General features: G+C 40.6%; 1 protein-coding gene across 5 annotated transcripts in view; it reads left to right on the plus strand.

The window, feature by feature from the left end:
* sh3kbp1 (SH3-domain kinase binding protein 1) overlaps nt 1-21,660 on the plus strand; it is a 261,615-nt gene that overhangs the window by 132,299 nt on the left and 107,656 nt on the right. For 4 of the 5 annotated variants that reach the window (XM_078559394.1, XM_078559396.1, XM_078559395.1 and 1 more), the window contains one exon: nt 14,294-14,423. In XM_078559394.1, the coding sequence (XP_078415520.1) occupies nt 14,294-14,423 (130 nt within the window). Of the gene's footprint in view, nt 1-1,089; nt 1,146-14,293; nt 14,424-21,660 lie in introns of those variants that run through there. The other variant, XM_078559398.1, reaches the window with a different exon arrangement.

Below are 21,660 nucleotides of genomic sequence, written 5' to 3' on the forward strand. Positions count from 1 at the left end.
TAAGTGGATCTGTGTGTGGTGGATCAGCGTGGTGCATTGATGAATTGTTTTCCAAGGCTGGAGCCAGATATGTGAGGAGTGAAATGCTGAAGCTATTTGATGGGTAGATTATTGGTGGACACACTGATGGAGTTAGTCCATGGTAATGAAGATCTAGGAAGTGTGCAGAATTGGCTGTGGGTGCAGGAAAAAAAACTATGCGAATTGGAAGTCACTAAGTCTAAGGAGCGGTGGAAAATATACTTAGCTGACAGGGAACTGGAAGTTGAGGCTGAAAATTCAGGAGGCCTGTCACAGGATCAAGATGGAATAGAGGTGGTGGAAGAAGGGCTGTAAGATGATCAAAATTATTTAAAAATGTAAGCAACTGAGAGGCAGTTCAAACACAACAGCTGAATTTCACTGTGTAGCCTGGTGCAGAAATGAAATCTTGATAATGCAGTTTAATACAGAAATTTGGAAGGCAAATTTGAAAAGATCCAATGCTCACTAAGGAAGGCAAAGAACCGGTGTGATCAGATGGGGGCTTGGACACTGGTGATTTAAACTAGCGGTTAACTTGTTATGGCTAAAATGCACCCATAAGAGGAACTTAACCAATGGAAGACAGGAGATCGGGAAGTAAGGGCAGCAGATGGCCAAGGTAGACGTGCACATTAAGGAGCTTCCCAAGGAGCTGACTGCCCAGCAGCACTTTGAAAGCCTGGAATCATGCATAGGGCAAACAGAATAGGGGTGACAAGTTTCCTTCCCTGAAGAACATTATTGAACTATTTTGGTTTTTACTACAACTTAACTGGTATCATTTTTGACACTAACGCCAAGCCAAAGACCACAACAAGGTTTGTTGAGTTCAGTTTCACAAATTGTTGTGGTGTGATTTGAACTCGCAACCTCAGGGTTGCCAGTCCAGTACCATAACCAGTAAGCCACCATATTAATTCAAATTAGCTGTGTATGCTATACAGTTCCACTTGTTGCTGAATACTATTCTGCTGTTAGCACTCATTTTCATGGCCACTCCCACCAGTTGTGGTAATAGACCAGTGTGATGCTTAAATGACACTCAGCTTCTCATTGTAGCCCCTCCTGCTCCAGTATTGGCTGTGTGCAAATTGGCTGCTGCATATCGCAACATTACAGCAGTAAGTACACTTTGAGAAGTACTCAATTGACTATAAGGTGCTTTGGGATGTCCCAAAGTCATGAAATGCACTATGTAAATTCAATATACAACTTTCTATACAATGCTATAAACTGTATTTCTTGCATTATTTTTGTCTATGCTTTCAATATGGAATGAGTCCTCAGCTGAAAGTTGATGTTTTAAACAAACTGTGTTAAGTACATTGCAATGGTCCAACATTTAGTAAAATGTAATCTTAAACCAGTTTAAGATTTTTTTAGGACTGATCTTGGGGAGATGAATTGTGCATGATATAAACTACAATTCATTATCTTAAATATGAACTTAAACTTAATCATGAGTCTGCCCATAATAACTGTAAGCAGTCATTTTTGCTAGCTAGTGCTGTTTACACAGAACTGCAATTATATTTTGGCTTAATGTTTTTTTCTTAGTTTACAGGTTCTATTTTTAGCAACCCTCATGTTTCTATTAAAATTGGCACTTGTATGTTCTGCAAAAATTGTTCTGCTTTCCATTGGGAGGGTTAAATGACTTATTTTTGTCTCAACATCATCACATGAAAGCATATCAAGAGGTTGAAGGTTACTTTGGATGGCAGTGCAAAATGGATGATAACTGTTTGATTGACTTCAGTATTGGATGAACTGTATCACAGGGCTGATATGTTGCCACCCAAGATGCATTATACTTTAATACCAAAGCATGTAACAGTTTGGAAACAAGGGCTCTTTTTCCCCAAAGTGAAGGGATTGTTTGGATTTCAAAGGGATGTTTTCTGTTTACAACTAGCCAGATAAGCGAGGCTTTTCCCAAAGGTTACTGATAATATTGGCAACATGAAAGCTTTTATATTATGGGAAAGGTAGCATTCCAAAGATCCTAACAATGGAATTTACATATTAAAGAGAGAGAAACATATATAAAGGAGAATGAAAGGCGATGTGAGGTGAGGGCCATGTAAGATCTAACAGGAGTGTGTGAAACAGCCTTCAAGAAGCCTCCAGCCATTTGAGCATAACTCTGTTATGTCCAGTAACTAAAGATGGAGAAAGCTATTTGGAATTCCACTGTCAAACGGGTACTGTGTTAACTTGCTGGTTTTGTTTTAAATCTGAAATCTATTTTGGACTGTTGGCTTAAAGATGATGTGTAACTGGGAGTCAGGTTAATTATGAATTTTAGGCATTGTTATTAGTATTAAGTAGTCTTATGTATGTGCTTGAAATCTTTTATTTTGTTAATAAATATTTTAATTTAACTTTTTAAAATCTCTAAAGGTCTTTGCGGACTCATTACTTCTGAATTCAGTGCACACATCTTCTCGTAATAAATACAAATTGCCAAACCGTTGTGATAGTGCAACCAAGTTTCCCTTGTGGATTTGGTCCACCTGGCACACATCATCTGCCACATCATAACACTATTCCTTTGCGGACTGCTGTTAAGTCACTGCCAACAACCCTAGAGCTGGATGGATGTCAGGTGCCAGAAACTGTGACTCTTTTTTAAGAAGTCTCCCTACTGGAAGACACAGCCCTTGCTGAACCCTACTGAACAAGATTTGGACAAAAAATGAGTGTAACAGGACTGGATCCCCTCTGCTTGTTGCCTTTTTGTTACATTTAGCTAGTTGCTACACAACTACCTTAAAAAAAAACTCAATTCAAGGCAGCTCTTACCATCATGTTAGGTGTTTGAGGAGCTCACCTGAGTAACAAATGAGCTTAAAGGAATGATAACAAAAATATAAAAAGTGAGGCACTTATAAGTACAATATTAATTTTAGTATTATAGGACCCTAGAGCCTAATGCCCTGGTACCAAAAAATTATTTTTCTGGCAAAGGAAGATCCATATGTGTTGATTAACCCCATATTCTCTTTGACCTCCCCAACTTTCTTCCCTCCACCTTACTTGTCTTATCAAAGGTTGTAGCCAAGGCAGTTTTGTACTTCCCTTTCAGCAAGAGAACATTGTTTGTGAAGAAGTACTGCCTATTTTGAATGCACTTGGCAAAGGTTGATTTTCCTGCTTTCTCTTGAATCATCATTTTTGGAAAGATTGTTCATTTGAATCTAAACTAATCAGTAAAGGAGGCAAATTATTCTCTAGATAGCATAATGTCATGAAGTTGCTATATTTGCATGGCAGATTGGAACTAAACTCGCCACAGAGAGGGAAATCTTGTCATTTGCAGTATAAGTACAATTTTAACAAGATGATGATTGTTAGTTGCTGCTAATTAACATCTCTAACACTGGAAATATACTCCGGTATGGAGTCTTGTTTCTTCAGGTTTTCATTGTTGGAGATTTTTTTAAAAAGTGATTTGATTTTTGAAAAGCATTTCTTTCAATTTTCTTTTTCTCACTTCAGTTACATAGAAAGATTGGAGAAGGTTGAGGAGATTTGATACAGGTATTCAAGATCATGATAAGTCCAGACAGAGTAGATGGGGAGGAACTATTCCCATTGGTGGAGGGATTGAGAACCAGAGGGCACAGATTTGCTGTATTTGGCAAAAGAAGCAATAGTGACATGAAAAACTACTTCATGCAGCGAGGGGATTAGGGTCTTGAATGCACTACCTTTGAGTGGTGGGGGCAGATTCAATTGTGGCTTATCAAAAGGAAATTGGATCAATATCTGAAAAGGAAAAAAATTGCAACGCTGTAGGGCAAAGGCAGGATAGTGATCCTAGATGAATTGCTCCTCCAGAAGGCCTGTACTGACATGATGGGCCAAATGGCCTCCTGTACTGTAACTATTCTATGATTTTGTACTTTAACTTCTGTTTCCCCCTCTCTTTCTCATTCTATACCTAATTTTGATGTTACATTAACCCACTCTAATTTATACTCCCTCTGCTGTTTACTTCTCAATCCTTCAACCTGATTTGTTAAGGAGGTGCACAGCCTTTTGGCCTGTTCAGGTTCCAGATTGCTCTATTTCTCCTGACTGGAGTGCAACCTCAACAGAATGAGAGAGTTTTGTGAGCTGAGGGAAACTTAAATATCTTCCTAAAAATCAAATATTGTTTGCATTTAACATTTAACTGCAAGCCCTGTTTAAATTCTAAGCCTCAACCAGGGGCCTAAGCAGGGAGAAAGAAGCTATCCGCTGGCAGCAGCTGAAATAGTTAATTAAGGAAACTATCTTGAACTGGTCTTTGTTGTATCTGGGCTCAGGTAGTCCCTTTGTTCGGAATACATAAATTTGGACATTCTCAGTACGACCTCAATGGACTGAGAGAATTTGGTGAGCTGAGGGAGTTTGGTGGGGAGGGAGATTGTATCTAACCTTTTCACCCTTTTGGAATTGGTTCTTGCTGTACTACAGGAGAAGAAGCGAATTGTTTGGTGAGTATCCGGGTCTATTCTATTCCTAAGGTTTAAAATAGTACAGGAATTTGTAATAAGATTAATAAATATATAAAGAAAAAATAAATAAATGAATAAAATAATTAAGTAATTAATTAAAGCACATAAGCCTGACAGGACCGCTGATGTGTCAATGTTGCAGCATGTGGGAGCTCTTGAATACCAGTATGATCCAGGGCAAGCACGCCTGCAGTAAGTGTCTGCAGCTTGAGGAGCGTTGGCTCAGAATCATTGAGTTGGAGGCTGAGCTGCGGGCACTGTGACACGTCAGGGACGCTTTGTATCAGGAGGCGGTCACACCCCTTAGGATAGGGTCTTCTGATTTGGAAGGTGGTCAGGGACAAGAGGCTGTGACTGCAGCTGAGGCAGGTAAGGGAGCCCAGAGGGCAGGAATGTCAGCCTCTGCAATTGTCAGTCAGGTTTGAGGTGCTTTCAGCTTGTTTGAATGAGACTGGGGGCTGCAGGATGGATGAGCTGACTGACCATGGCACTGAGGTATAGGAAGCTATTCGAGTGGGAGAAGCACAAAGGAATGTAGTGGTAGTAGGGGACAGCATAGTAAGAGGGATTGACACTGTTCCCTGAGAGCGAGAGTCCAAATGCTATGTTGCCTGCCCAGTTCCAGGGTTTGGGACATTTGCTCAGGGTGGAGAGGAACTTAGTGGGAGGGGGAGGATCAAGTGGGCGTGGTGCATATAGGTACCAATGACATAGGCAGGACAAGGAAGGAGGTTCTGCATAGTCACTGAGGAGCTAGGTACCAAATTAAGAAGCATAACCTCAAAGGTAATAGTTTCTGGATGATTACCTGAGCCATGTGCAAATTAGCTTTGGACAAATAAGATTAGAGAAATGAATGCGTGGCTCAAAGACTGGTGTGTGGGAGAATTGTGGGTTCTGGTTTGTCAGGCACTGGCACCAGTATGGGGGAAAGTGGCAACTATACCATTGGGATGATTTACACCTGAACCGTGCTGGGGCTGGTATTCTAGCGAGCCACACAACTAGGGAAGTAGAGAGGATTTTAAACTAAATAGTGGGGGCAAGGGAACAAATTTGGCAAGATATGGTAAACCAAAGAGTAGAGACAAGCCAAGAAAGAAGGGTACTAATATGGGATAGGATAAACAGACTGTGACAGGAAGGGATGGAGTACAAATCTAACAGTAAATCAACAGATAAGGCTCGATGCTACAAAAATAACGAGGTCAAAGCTAAAGGCTCTATATCTAAACGCACATAGCATTCGAAACAAAACAGATGAACTGATAGTGCAAATAGAAATAAATAAGTACGATCTGATAGCCATTACAGAGACATGGCTGCAGGATGACAGAGATTGGGACCTGAACACTGAAGGGTATGTAGCTTTTAGGAAGGAAAAGGAGTGAGGAAAAGGTGGAGGGATGGCGCTGTTAATTAATGATAGTGTTAGCACATTAGAAAGGAATGACCTAAGTTCAGGAAACCAGGATGGAGAAGCCGTTTGGGTTGAGATGAGAAATGATAAAGGCAAGAAGTCACTTGTGGGAGTGGTGTACAGACCCCCTAATTGTAGGACAAAGTATAAGAGAAATAATGGGAGCTTGCTAGAAAGGTACAGCAGTAGTCATGGGGGATTCTAATCTACACACAGACTAGAAAAATCAATAGCAAAGGTAGTGTAGATGACGAGGTCATCGAATTTTTTTGGGATAGTTTCTTGGAACAGTGTGTTCTGAAGCCAACCAGAGAGCAGGCTATACTAGACCTAGTGTTGTGCAAACCGATAGGATTATAGTGAAGGCACCTTTAGGTAGCAGCAATCACAATATGACTGAATTTTACATTCAGTTTGAGGGAGAGAAGAGTGCGTCGAAGACTATTTTAAACTTAGTAAGGCCAATTAGGCTGTGAACATTGAGCTAGCTAAAGTGAACTGGCAAATGAGGTTAAGGGATATGTCAATAGAAATTCAGTGGCAGACATTTAAAGGATATTTCAGAATACACAGAATATATACATTACACAGAATATATACATTCCAATGAGAAAGAAAAATTCCAAGGGGAGGACCCACCACCTGTGGTTAACTAAAAAAGTTAAAGACAGTATCAAACTTAACGAAAAGCACATAATTGCACAAAGCAGGGTACTAGGTTAGAAGATTGGACAGAATTATAAAGAACAGCAAAGAATGACTAAAAGATTAATAAGAAAGGAAAAATTAGAGTACGAGAGAAAGCTAGCTAGAAATATAAAGAAGGATAGTAAGAGTTTTTATAGATACTTAAATAAGAAAAGAGTTAACAAAGTGAGCGTTGGTTCTATTGAAATTGAGTCTGGGAATTAGTGAAAAACAAGGAGATGGTAGATGAATTGAACAGGTATTTTGCATCAGTCTTTACTACAGAGGATTCAAGTATCATCCCAGAAATAGATGTAAATCAGGAAATGGGAGGGAGGAACTCAAAGGTTATAATCACCAGCGAAATGGTATTAAGCAAATTGGGGGGCTGCGGGTTGACAAATCCCCGGGTTTGGATGGAATTCACCCTAAGGTCTTGAAAGAAGTGGCTAGTGAGATAGTTGATGCATTGGTTTTCATTTTCCAAAATTCCCTAGTTTCAGAGAATGTTCCAGTAAACTGGAAAATAGTAAATGTAACTCCTTTATTCAAAAAGGAAAGGGGACAGAAAGCAGGAAACTGCAGGCCAGTTAGCCTAACATCTGTCATAGGGAAAATGTTAGAAACTATTATTGAAGACGTTATAGCAGGGCACTAGAAAAATTCAAGGCAATCATGTTTAACCAATTTATTGGAGTTCTTTGAAGGAGTCACATGTGCTGTGGATAAAGGGGAACTGGTGGATGTACTGTACTAAGATTTCCAGAAAGCATTTGATAAGGTGACACATCAAAGGTTATTGCAGAAAAGATCTGGCAAATGGAGCTTAATGTGGGGAAATGTGAAATGGTCCATTTTGGCAGGAAGAATAAAAAAGGCTATTATCTAACTGGTGAGAGATTGCAGAGCTCTGAGATTCAGAGGCATCTGAGTGTCTTTGTGCATGAATCACAAAAGGCAATTTGCAGCAAGTTAGGAAAGCTAATAGAATATTATCATTTATTGTGAGGGGAATTGATTACAAAAGTAGGGAGCTTATGCTTCAGTTGTACAGGGCACTGGTGAGACCACATCTGGTGTACTGTGTGCAGCACCGGTCTCCTTATTTAAGGAGAGATATAAATGCATTAGAAGCAGCACGGAGGAGGTTTACTAGACTAATACCAGGAATGGGCAGGTTGTCTTATGAGGAAAGGTTAGACAGTTTAGGCATGTATCCACTGGAGTTTAGAAGAGTAAGAGGCAACTTGATTGAAGCATACGAGATCCTGAGGGGTCTTGCCAGGGTGGATGTGGAGAAGATGTTTCCTGTTGTGGAAGAATCTAGAACTAGGGGTCACTGTTGTTAAAAAAATATGGGTTGCTCATTTAAGACAGACGAGGAGAAATTTTTTCTGAGGGTCGTGAGTCTTTGGAACTGTCTTCCTCAAAAGGTGGTGGAAGCAGAATCTTGGAATATTTTTAAGGCAGAGCTAGGTAGATTCTCTTTAATAAGGGCATGAAAGGTTATTGGGGGTAGGCAGGAATGTGGGGTTGAGGTTACATTCAGCTCAGCCATGATCTTATTGAATGGCAGAGCAGGTTTGAGGGCCGAGTGGCCTACTGTAGCTCCTAATTTGTATGTTTGTATTTTCCTTGCTTCACTGTTTTCAGCTTGAAGTTTTACCAAGTCAGTGGACAAATATGTTTTGAGCTGAAAAGTACAGGGGCATATCTAACTCTTGGCAGATACCATTAGATGCCCTGCTACAACCTGCTCCCCTTTACTGCTCCCCTTGCTGTATCTCTGAAGTAGCTTGCAAATTTAGTTTGTCCTTGCTCTTGTGTTCGATGAGTTCATGTCCATTTGATGCTTAAGGTCGTTCATCTGTTTTTCATCATGAACTTATTTTAGCATTGTTTTGGATTCTTGTCAAAATACGTAGTGTTGCCAAAATTAAGTTAGTTTTAAAGGGAAAACTGGAGGTGGGTTTTGGCTCCCATTGACCCAGAGAGAGATTCTGCAGAAGAATGGAGTAGTGATATTTTTCATGTGACTCATTAACGCATTCTCAGTTGAGAATTCTATTGGATAAAATAGCCACTGTCTGGAAGCGAATAAACCTTATGCAAAAGAAAACAGGAAAAAAGCTTAGACTAAGATTTAACAGCATTTGCAAAAATAATTTAAAAACAGCTGTTTAATAGCTGGAATTAAAGAACCTGTGCTAATATTGAAGAAGTTACCCGCACAATGTTCCTCTTCTAACCAGCTTTTAAATTCTGTTTTATATAGGAGTTTTACTCTATAACTTGTTCGCAAGTTTAAGGGCAGTAAAACCTAGCTTTATAATACTATCAATGCAGCATATACTAATGATGATTACCACTGCTCTAGTAAATTTGGAAACACTATTTCTTTGTGTGGTAAATAAATATATTCTTTGTCAATACCCATTCCTCTCTGTACATTTTCTAAAGTTCTATCTGGTAAATCTCCTTTCAATGGAATTGGTAAAAACCGAAATTACTATTGTAAACTATGATGCAGCAAATCTCAGTAATTTCCTGTTCCAGAGTTGACTCCAGAATTCTGGAGTTTGAAAATCTCAAGATTTAAATATTCACATGAAAGATTTGATAAAGAATAAAGAAGTAGAATCTTGTGCTGTGAAGTTTGAGCTTACTGATGTCTACATGTATGTTTTTGACTCTTAGAAGCTGAGCCGTAAACTTATTTTAAAAACATAACAATCTAGTGTAATCCTTGGTGACTGACATAAGTCGGTCAAAAATATATAGCATACTTTTGTGACCTTTTTGGCCATTGTGTTTGCAGTTTCAACTTGTAGGAATGTTGAGATAATTTTGGTATTGCTAGTTTTAAGTTAAGGGAGGAAAAGATCTGCTTTTAATTCTCAGAAAAAAGGAAGCTTTTAATATAACTAACATTTTTTTATGTTTTAAAGAAAAATAACTTCCTACTAATCGTTTCTACTAAAGAATAGTCAAGAAGGACTTTAATTTTCACCCCTTCATAATTTCCAAAATACATTGCTTTTTGATGAGCCAAGCAATACATCATACACAGCAAGATCCTAGAGTTAATCTGTTTTGGAAATGTTTATTGAGGCATGTCTGTTGGCCAAGCCACCAGCAGGGTTCTCCGCTTTTAAAAAAAAAAGTCCAATCAGATCTTGTATGTGAACAGTAGCCACTTGGGCACGTCACAATAGGTTACTGGTGCCTGTGAAACTGCCACATTACGCTCAGTGATTTCAGGACACGAGGAGAAAAATAGAGCTGTGTATCATCAGCTTCTAGGGGCTGGTGCATTTAACTGCCAAAGATTTGACTGCTGCACCACATAAATTTTGTATATTGCAAAACTTGGCCTTGCAATTTAGAATTGACTATTTTAGGACAGTGAGTAGAATTACATTTTATGATGACTTTAGACTTGTGAGCAAGGATATGACTTGCTCAAGGCAAGTTTCAAAGCAATTGTTTTCTTAACATTTAGGATTAGAAACTATTATCGCAGACTTGTTACAGTGCAGAAAGAGGCCATTTGGCCCATCGTGTCTGCACCAGCTCTCCAAATGAGCATTATGACTTAGTGCCATTCTCTTGCCTTTTCCTCGTAACCCTGCACATTGTTTCTATTCAAATAATCATATAATGCCCTCTTGAATTCCCCAATTGAACCTGCCTCTACCACACTTCCAGGCAGTGCATTCCAGACCCAAACCACTCGCTATGTGAAAAAGATTTTTCTCGATCGCATTTGCTTCTTTTGCAAATCACTGTCTGATCTCACTGGCTCCATCCTCCCCGGGTTACATGCTGTCTGATCTCACTGGCTCCATCCTCCCCGGGTTGTATGGATCAAAAAGAGAAGTCAATGAAGGGTGCATAAAACTATTTGGCTGAACATGATCTAGTCTGCCTAGATTGTTCATGCCATAATTGTAGTGTACATTTATGCCGAAGAAACTAAAAATAAGCCAAATATAATTTTTGCTTTATTTTTATCAATTGCAAGTGCACAACTGATTGTGAAGTTTGCAGCCCAGTTAATGGGAGGAATTGGTGATCATAGTAACAGAGTATTGCAGCTGCCAATTGAATTCAGCCAGAGCTGAAATCATTTTAGCAGCACATTTATGATCTACCTCCAAGTGAGTGTGGGGCCTCTAGGTTTTGCTTTAAGACCACTCTACTAATGAATGTCTGACTCTCAGATTTTTAACCTGATGGAATTAATAAAGCAAAATGTCCATTTCAACACATGTGTGGTTTTTTGTTATATTGGAGAGTTTGCTAAGTGCCTTTTAAGCAAGGTGGTAGATGTGTTTGTAAAAGTTGTGGCTTTCCTAGATAAAAAGGCAAATATATTGCTAGCAACCATTCAAAGCTCTGATTTAGAATTATTGGCTGGAAGAAGTAACTATCTTTCTAGCTGTCGTCTAGACATAGGTAATATTGGATTGAACACACAAAGTAGATGCCTACCTGTTAACCTAGAAAAGTTAGATAAGTTGATGGGTTTTTTTTTTGAGCTGACAAACAGCCCCAAAAAACATTCCCGAATATAGGCCAAATGTACTGTGAGGTTCAGGAGTTACATTGAAAGTACATTGCAGCATGATTAGGCATAAGCTGTAGATGCCTGTAACATTATTACTGGAGGGCAAAATTAGGTTACACAAAAGAAAGAACCTGTATTTACATAATGCCTTACAACACCCTCATGAAGCCATGAAATGTTTTATAAGCAGGGAATCACTAGTGAAGTACAAACGCTGTCACTATGTCATCAAATACAACAGCCAACCTGCACCTTGCCAAGTCCCACTAACAGTATACAAGCAGAATGAGGTTATCTGTCTTTGTTGATTGATTTAGGGATAGAGTTGTGGCTTGGACTTGGGTGAGCTACCAGAAGAGTGCCTTGACATTTGGCACATCTACTTGATCACTAAGACTGTTAAATGTCTCATCCAAAGACAGCAGCATTGACAGTGCAGTGCTCCCACAATACTGCACCAGAAAGTCTAGTTTATATGCCTCAAGTCATGGAGTAGGATTTTTGCCATTATCTTCTGACTCAGAATTGAATGTTGGCATAAGCCAAGTTACCGAAAACCACATTTTTCTGCTACTTAGAGTTTTGGAAACCTCCCGCATGTGTCCTGCGCTTTCCTCGTACCCTGCGCTTGGTGGCTGGCTTGCGTTCCCCCCCACCCCCCCACCTGCCCGCCACTCGGCCAGCTCGTGTCCCTCCCACCCGCCAACCAGCTGGCTGGCGTACCCTCCCTTCGCCCACCCGCTGGCCGGCCAACTGGCTCGTGGTTGTCCCTGCTTGTCCCCGCGGTTCCCTCCACCCTTCTGCCATCCCTTTGGGGCATAATTTTTATGTCGGTGTGCGCTTAACTTGATGGGACACAAAATCGTGTGGGATGATGTCAGGTGAGCGTCCCGACATCATCTTGTGCGATATTTCGGTTGACGGGCGGGCACAAGTGTCAGAAGCGCACCCGCCGACAATTAAGAAGACAGTTGTCCCCGATTTTTCGTGGTCCATCCAATCTTAAGGTTGGTGGATGGGCAAATCTGCCAGGTGGACTTTGCATTTTCGATGAAACCTCATCCAAGGGCGGGATGAGGTTTCCATTATTAAATGAAAGAAAAATAAAAATCTATGGACAGAATTTTTAACATGAATGTGTTCAGGTAACTGACTGTGATTTTAAAACCTTTATTTAATTGTTTTGAAGTCTCTGCAATCAGTGAGCTTTTATTCAGCACTCGGCCGTGCTTACGTTAGCGCCTGCCCTCCTCCCAGCCCCCACCTCGGCATCGCTGAGCATTTCAGTGCTTGCTTTACGCTAGCTGCCTGTTAATTGGCCAACCAGTGTGAAATCGTGGTCGGGGACTGATCGTGGGCGGCGATCAGCTTCCGGGCCCACCAATCGCACCTACCCACCAACCTGAAAATCCTGCCCATGAGGTTTGAGGGAAATATCTGAGGAAGAAGTGGAAGCTGTGTAACACTGTGATGGTAGGGGAGAAGACAGGAGATAAAAGGCCTGGGGGTATATTGGGTGCTCAAAGGGGAGAAGAAAGAAACTAATGGGCTCCTTTCCGGCATTGTAGCCAGAATGCGTGCATAAAGAATTAGGCTCACATATGGTGGAGGAGTTCAAATATGTGTTCAGTGTTCAAATTAATATGCTGGGGTAGAACAGCAAATGGTGTTTGGCTTTTTAGTGAATGGACTATGGGATAGTTCCTTGCCGGCAGAGTTTTAAGTAAGCTGGCATTGTCAATTTGGAAGGTTGGCAAGGAGAGTGTTTTGTTTAAAAAGATAGGTTGAACCTTGAGAAGATTAATTCAAATTGGGGTTTTAATGAAGATCAGGAAAGTCTCAGTGGTGTGATTTATGACAAAATATCAGATGTAAGGAAGGAAATTCAGCTCAGGGTCAAATGCTGCTGAGGTGACACTGGGGGAAGTTAGTGCAGTTTAGGCTGAGGGAATTTTGTCCTAGTGTGCGCAGAAGATGAGATCTTTAGTTCTAACCAAGGTTAGTTGTGGAAAGAATTCTTGCTATAGCACTTGATAGACAGGAGTGTGTAGCAATTGTGGAATGCAGATTGGTGAGGTGAAATTGGGTGGTTTTGGCATGCATAGAGAATCTGATCCTGTACTTGCAGATGATATCACTGAGGGAAATAATATGAGAGGAGCAAGGACTGTGCCCAGATGTGACTGTTTATGAAGACAGGTAAATAAACTGTAATGGTTAACCAATCAAGATCCAATTGATGAGCTAAGACTGGTCAATAGTCAACAGTCCCTGGGAGTACTGCAACCAGAATTGTTCAATTCTTAGATTACCATGTCTGCAACAGAACACTTGACACCTTTCCAATATCCTAATGTCAGGCCTGTTATCTTGGAGCCAGTTTGACCCCAAAGAGGATCCAGTTTAATTCTGCTTTTGCTCCAACAAAGAGGGTATGATTTTTATAGCTCCATTCTACATTAAAATTCTCGTTTTAACACCAATGCAAAAAAAAATTCCAAGAAAATTAAGAGCTCCAGTGTAACTTCGTAATACCCAGTTTCCATGCTCGTTTTCATGTTCCCTTGGGCGAAGGGAAAAAAGATAAGTTTATTGTTTGCATCTGTGGATTTGGCATGAATGTGCACTCCAACTTTCTCCTTTTTCACTTCTGCCGTACCATTTTTCTGAATGTTAACTGTTTACATGATCCTTAGATCGTATATTTTAAAATGAAAACATTTTCATCCTTTCTGAACAAAAGTAGTCATCTACATGCAGATTAATAGTGTTAATCTTGTCTGACCATGAACTGCAGCTGAATGTTTGGTACACTGTAGTTCCAACAGTTGATTCATGTAAACTCTTGTAGTGAATTTTGAAGATCTTGTTGATGTTATGGCTGGATTCCAACCCTTGTGCTTCTGCTTAAGTCACTCTGCAAAGTTAACTCCCCAAGGATAGACTTATCATATACAATTAGCTATCTGTTCTAAGGCCAACTGACTTAATTTTTCTTCGCTTGTTAACGTAAAGAAAATTTTCCAAGTTTAGATTTGATGGGAGAATATGTAACTACTCTAATGTATCATGTGTATTTTATTTAAGGTTGAAGAAGGCTGGTGGGAAGGTATCCTTAATGGTAAAAGTGGAATGTTTCCCTCAAATTTCATTAAAGAGCTTCCAGATGAACAAGAGGAAACGGCCAGCACTCAAGAAGATACCACATCAAAAACAAGTAGGTTCAGAAAATATGTTTCAGTAAAATTCATATTGTGTATTCCCTGACTATTTCTATGGTTGGACCGAGCAGAATAGGCAAAGTACCTATAAGCTCTAGTGTGGCAGCCTAGCAATGCTATCATTCTGTGATTTGAGTTTATTGCTTTAGAAAAGATTGTCATTATTTTCTGAAATTCTATTATCAGCCACCAGAAAATATATTTTTGTATTTCAAGGATAGGGAAGAGAAGATGGAGAGAGCTTTTCTTCTATGCATTTGAAGCCTGGATCAGAAGCCTGACCCTCTAGTAGAGAAATCAAATGATTAGGTAGCTGAGAAAATTTACTCTTTTTATGAAATTTCACCATATATCTTTATGAAATTCAGTCTTAATCCATAAATAACCTAACCTGTTCTTACTAACTCAACCTTCACCCCGGTCAGATGTTTTTGCAAGTAACTATATATGAAAATATTTGCTCTGCTGCATAAAGAATGAGCGAGCTTTATATTGCTGGCTAGCCGATTTTATTTGTGTGCCAGGTGATACAGTGCTCTCAAAATCTTATCCAAGAGAATGGAAATATGTCCCAAACAGTACAATTTTAAAGGGGCTGCAGAAACAGAGCCCTGGGATATATGTACACAAATCTGTGAAGTGGCAGGACAAAAACAAAGGAGGTGAGGGGAGATTTAATTGAGATGTATAAAATTGAGACACTTAGAGTGGATAGTGAGACCTACTTCCCTTGGTAGAGAGGTCAAAAACCAGGGTGCATAGATTTAAAGTAACTGCTAGTTGGATTAGAAGGGATCTGAGGAGAGAGGTTTTCACCCAGAGCGTGGTAGAGGCAGAATCCCATATCTTATTTAGAGCAGAGAAGGTGAAGAGAACATTGATAGAGTTGTTCAAAATTACAAACAGGTTTGATAGAAAAAATGTGGAGACAGATTTAAAGTTATAGGCACAAAAATAGGTGTCATAGGAAACATTTTTCTATTATTGTGATCTGGAATACACTATCAAGAATGGTGGTAGCAGATTTAATGTGACTTTGCAAGGGAATTGGATATATACTTGAAGGGAAAATATTTGCAGGGCTATTGGAAAAGAGGAGTGCACCAATTGCATAGCTCTTTCAAAGATCCATCGGAAGCATGATGAGCCGAATGACCATGTCCTGTATTGTATCATTCTATGATACTACATTGTTTAATTAACATGGCTAGTGGGTTCTCGTTCTCATTCCTTAATTTTATCTACCACCACATAGTTCCCCTTGTATCATTGTCAATACTCTTCTATAGCATAGGCCTTAAAAGTGTTGAAATCCTGTTTTTTATATACTGGATAATAAACAAAAATGTTTATTCAAATTATTATTTCCACATACTTAGCTCCAACCTCACCAATTGTTGAAGCAGCTGGTAGTTGAAAATCAGTACTTGTCAAAGGCAAAAGAGGGAAGGATGAAAGAGTCTATTAGATGCATCTGGCTCATCCTTTCATAGAAATATATGATCTTCCCGTTCACAGCAATTGCACCGTCCTATCTGGAAGACGGTTGTATTTGATCACTTTTTGCATAAAGGAATGTTTCCTGAGATCAGACCTGAAGAAGTATTTTACTACTTTCTCCCTATGCCATCTTATATTGAAACATAGTAAGAATAGACCATTTAGCCCCTCAAGTATGTTTCCACATCTAATTAGATCACGTCTGATTTGCACCTCCGGTCCAATTGCCTGACTTTGCTCCATACCCCTTGATACCTTTATCCAATAAAAATATACTTACCTCAGTCTTGAAAATTTAAATTGACAAAACAATTACAAGCTTTTGGGGAAAGTTCAAGGTTTACACTATTTCTTGTGTGGAACATTCTTCTGAATTCACTCCTAAATAACAGCCCAAATTTTAAGATTATGCCCTCGTGTTTTGGATTCTCCCCACCAGTGGAAACAGTTTATCCGTATCTATTCTATTGAATCAAACCAAGTTTATGTAACTTTCCTCATCATTTAATTCTTTCAGCCCTGATATTCTGATGAATTTGCACAATAACCCTCCAAGGCCAAGTTCTTTGGAATTGTAAAAGGCCGGGCATCTTTTTCCTGCCGCTGCAACAAAGCATCAAGGTCCTGAAACTGAATGCAGTATTCCAGATGGGGCCTGTCAAAGGCTGTATGTAACTGAAGCATTACTTTCTTATTTTCGAATGACGACTGCCTTGAGAGAAAGCCAATCTTCCTTTACCTCCTTGATTTCTTTCTGTGCCCATGCAGTAGCTTTGAGTGAATTGTGTACATGGGCACTTAAAGCTCTGCTCCTTAATAACTCCTAGTCTCATGACATCAAGGAAAATAATACAATTTGTCTTTCTCAAATCTCCACACATTACCACATTGAATTCCATATGCCATAGCTTTTTCAACTCTTAATGTCTGTCCGTCACTTGTAACTCATGCTCCCAATCACACAACTTACTGTCACTCCTAACTGAGTGACATCTGTAAACTTGGATATGTGACTCTACTAGTCACTCATCCAAGTCATCCACATATGGTGAAAAGTGAGACTCCAGTGTACAGGAAGCATCAGGAATGGTTTGATTGTGACACCTAGATGGGTTGTATGAGGACACTTGCTCAGACTCTGCTCTCCTTACAAAAGCATCCCTTTGCCACAATTTCTCAACGATTCCCCTTACCTTACCATTTATCTGGGGCCTAGATCTGACAATAAGAACCATCACCAATAACCTTTTCATTATATCTTTATCTAAAAACACATCGACTTATACAAACTAAAATGAACTATTCACCCTTGTGCATTACCTTAGTGCCCATCTTGTGGATGTCTTTGTCTGTCCTAGTGCCTCTGCCTAGTGCTGCTCCGGTGCCTGTTTGAACGCTGCTGACCTTCACTGAGAGAAACTGCAGATGATTTTGCAATGCCCTTGAGAAGCTATAAGCCTTGAAGGCCTAGCCTTGGGCTTCATCTCGGCATGGGCGGTAGCAGTCTGGGCTGGCTAACGAGCAACAGCAATGACACTGGCAGAGCAGTGTGATGGGAGCAAGAATGTTGTCTTCCTGTGTGGACAGCAGTTTTGTGCTCCATGGTGCTACAGCCACTCCTGTGGAGCAGCACCTCACCAATCCTAGCAATCAAATTGCTGCCATGAGAGTCTGCATTCCCCTTAGATCTGCAATCATGATGACAAAAGTCTGAGCCTGCATGACAGCAAGCACGGATCTCGTGACCTCAGTTTGAGCTTCTACTGCAGGCCTAAACTGCAGTGGAAACTGAGAAATCTACTATCAGATGCTACATCAAAGTTGGGTTGGCAAGTGCTGTCATGGAGTTGGCCACCACTTCCATGCTGAAATGATGGGCTTCAAGTTCTGCACGATGCCCTTTGCCATATTGTAGCCAGATCCTCAATGTTTCTAGATAGTGACAGGATGTTGTCTGGCAATGCACCAAGCATCTTGATTTGTATCCTCATCAGTGTCCTCCTTTACTTTTCCCCACCAATGTCCTCATCTAAGCCCCCAGTAGCAGAACATGTCTGCAATCTCGCCCTCTGGTGAACTAGCTCTTATGCTCTTCTGAATGTAAGGCCTGATTCCTGATTGCTAGGCACTGCTGGAGGGTGGGTGATGGGGCTGATGGTGCATTGAGCAGCATGAGAGGCTGGTGTGCTGGGTAGGAATAATATGTGCAGATGCATTCACTGACTTTGACATGTGAGGTCATTGAAATTTTTCTGCCACTGCTGCTGTACCCTTAATGCCAGATTCCTTGTATTGACCTCCCTAGCCACTTGCTGCTTGTTCCTTGAAGGCCTCCTGGCCTGCTGCAGAAACATGCCCTTCTTCTTTTGTCAAGCTCCATGACTAAGGCCTCCACCATATCCACGAATGTGGGAGCCCTCTCTCTCTGCCCTGGTGCTATGTTTCCAATTGCAGTACCAACAGTATGCAGCAGCTTCCTTCCTGTTAATGCAGTTCATCTTTGAGGGGCACACTGCTTTTAAGAGCTGGAGGCTAGTTGGAACACGTGTTAGCCTCGTAAATTGGTTAGGTTCCTTGTTGATCATGCAGCTAGCCAGCAGCGTGGGTTGCGCTTGGCTACAGGCTACAATCTGGCAAATAACGTCGGGGACCAGGCATAAGTAGATTGTGAAGCTTGGCCGCCACACCCGAAAACTGATGCAGAACAATTTTTAGACCTTCATGTCTGCTATATACTACCTCTCAACCCATTATCAACCTGTGTCACAAGGTTACCTCCAGCCCCATGTACCCTCTTTTATGCAATAAAATCTCCTGCAGAACCTTACCTGATGACTTTTGGTTATCCATCAAAGCAGCAAAAATGGACACTCCCCTATTTGCCATGTGAGTGATCTCTTCGACTAGATTAGTCATCCATGCTGACTCTCTTTGATCAGCTCATGATTGTCCAAATGCTCAGTTGCTGTCTTTAATGGATTCTAGTAATTTCCCCAAAACTGACATTAAACTGAGACTTTAAGATCATAAGACGTAGGAGCAGAAGTAGGCCATTTGACCCATCGGGTCTGCTCCCGCCACTCAATGAGATCATGGCTGATCTGATAATCTTCAACTCCACTTTCCTGCCTTTTCCCCATAACCTTTGACGCCCTTACTGATTAAAAATCTGTCTATCTCAGCCTTGAATATACTAAACGACCCAGCCTCTACAGCCCTCTGTGGTAAAGAGTCCCACAGTTTGATTACCCTCTGAGAGAAGAAATTCCTCCTCATCTCTGTCTTAAATGGGCACCCACTTACTCTGATATTATGCCCTCTAGTTTTAGACTCTCCCACAAGGGGAAACAGCCTCTCAGCATCTGCCCTGTCAAGCCCCCTAAGAATCTTATACGTTTCAATAAGGTCACCTCTCATTCTTCTAAACTCCAATGAATACAGGCCCAACCTACTTAACTTCTCCTCATAAGAAAATCCCTCCATACCCGGAATCAACCTAGTGAACCTTCTCTGGACTGCCTCCAATGCCAGTATATCTTTCCTTAGATAAGGGGATCAAAATTGTTCACAATATTATAGATGTGGTCTAACTAGTGCCTTGTATAGTCCTAGCAAGACTTCCCTATTTTTATATTCCATTCCCTTTGAAATAAAGGCCACTATTCCATTTGCCTTCTCTACTACCTGTTGAACTTGTATGTTAGCTTTTTGGGATTCATGCACGAGGACTCCCAAATCCCTCTGTGCTGCAGCCTTCTGTGTGCTTCTCCATTGACTCCGCAGCCGACTCTGGCGTGCTCCCGCCGAACGAAATATCGCTGGTTTGTGCAATGATGTCGGGATGCACCCCGGTGTGTCAGGCCCGCCCTCGCAAACTGACTGAAAAATCCTGCCCCAAAACCTCTCATTTTCCCACATTATATTCCATATGTCATTTTTTTGCCCACTCACTTAACCTGTCTATATCCTTCTATAGACTCCTTGTGTCATCCTCTCCAGTTGCCTTCCCCACCTATTTTTGTGCCATCCGCAAACTTGGTGATAGGTACATTCACTTCCCTCATCTAAGTCATTAATGTATATTGTAAATAATTGTGGCCCCAGCACTGATCCCTGTGGCACTCCACTAGTTACACATTGCCATCCCGAAACTGCTCCCCTTATCCCAACTCTGTCTTCTATTAGTCAGTCAATCCTCTATCCATGCTAATATATTACCCTCAACGCCATGGGCTCTACCTTATTAAGTAGCCTTATGTGCGATACCTTATTGAACGCCTTTTGGAAATCCAAATATATTACATCTACCTGGTTCCCCTTTATCTATCCTGCTTGTTACCTCCTCAGAGAATTCTAATAAATTTGATTGGCATGATTTCCCCTTCGTGAAGCCACGCTGACTCTGCTTGATTAGATTATATATTTCTAAATGCTCTGCTATTACATTCTTTAAAACAGACCCTAACATTTTCCTAATAAGAGAAGTCTGTAGATTTTTTGGTTTTTCCCTCGCTCTCTCCCTGAAACAATGGAGTGAAATTAAGTTTCCCAAACCAAAGAGACAGTTCCTGATTTGGAGGGCTTTGGAAAATTATGGCCAATGCAACTGTATGTTTCTCATCAATTTCTTTTAATACATTTAGGGAGAAATCATTGGCTCCTGGAAGTTTGTCGAACTTAAGGTCCATTGTTTTCCCCATTAATATTTTGATAAACTTTAAATCCACTAAGCTCCTCTCCTTGACCCAAAAGTTCTGCCATTTCATTATTAACCATTTATTTGGCCACACTCTCTTAATATACTTATGTCCTGTAGTCATGATTCAGTTTGATACAATCCTCAGGATTGACCTGTTCTTTCCCATTTAGTATGTTGCATGACTTTATATAAAGATCTCTTTGTTTGACTCCTTTCAAGCCAAATCTTTTCTAACTGTTTCTCATTCAGGTTTTTCACATTAGGAGTCAGTCAGTGACCCTTCTCTGCATCACTTGCAGGACTTAATTATTCCTCCAGTACCTCAGTGATTAGGACCAAGACCATAGTACTGTATGCACAATGTCATCTGCTCAGAGCACTATATAGCTTCAGCATGATCTTAGACATGTAATATACAGACTTGCCAACATAGCTCAGCATTCTGTTTGCTTTGTTGAATGCTGTCTTTCAGTAACTGGTTATAGTTAGTGTTGAGTCCAGTTTCACTCCTGAAGTCTTCAGCCTAGTTAGCTTAGTTCAGCATAATTTAATCAATAAGTTTGTTGTGTCCCCTGACCACACCACCACCCTACCTGTACATCCTTGCAATCTAATATGTAGTATCTTGCACCTATCTATACTGAATTTCACCTCTAGTTCTGGTCACTTGCAAATATTGTCTACTAATCCAGTAACTCTAGTGGTTTCACCCGTGCCTTTTTGACGTCCACTGCAAATTTGGTCACCTTTATATTGTTTTCTGTATTCAAGTTGATTTTTCAGAAACTGAAGAGTCAAAACCCCAGCACCAACCCTTGTAGGGCTCTTTTTCACCAAGTTAATGCCGCTCCCCTAACTCTAATTGGTCCTTCATCCTTTCCATTGCCTATGCATTGCCAGAATCTTATCCTATTTCCAAATTTAATATGGATGTCACTTTCTCAAAAAAGATGAGGAGGTTGGTCTGAACCTTCTGAAACAGTGAACAGAATTTTATGGCCCCCTACCGTTGGGTTTGCAGGCAGTGAGCCCGT

The sequence above is a fragment of the Cetorhinus maximus genome, chromosome 16 (genome assembly GCF_964194155.1).
Source record: "Cetorhinus maximus chromosome 16, sCetMax3.hap1.1, whole genome shotgun sequence".
NCBI lineage: Eukaryota > Metazoa > Chordata > Chondrichthyes > Lamniformes > Cetorhinidae > Cetorhinus > Cetorhinus maximus.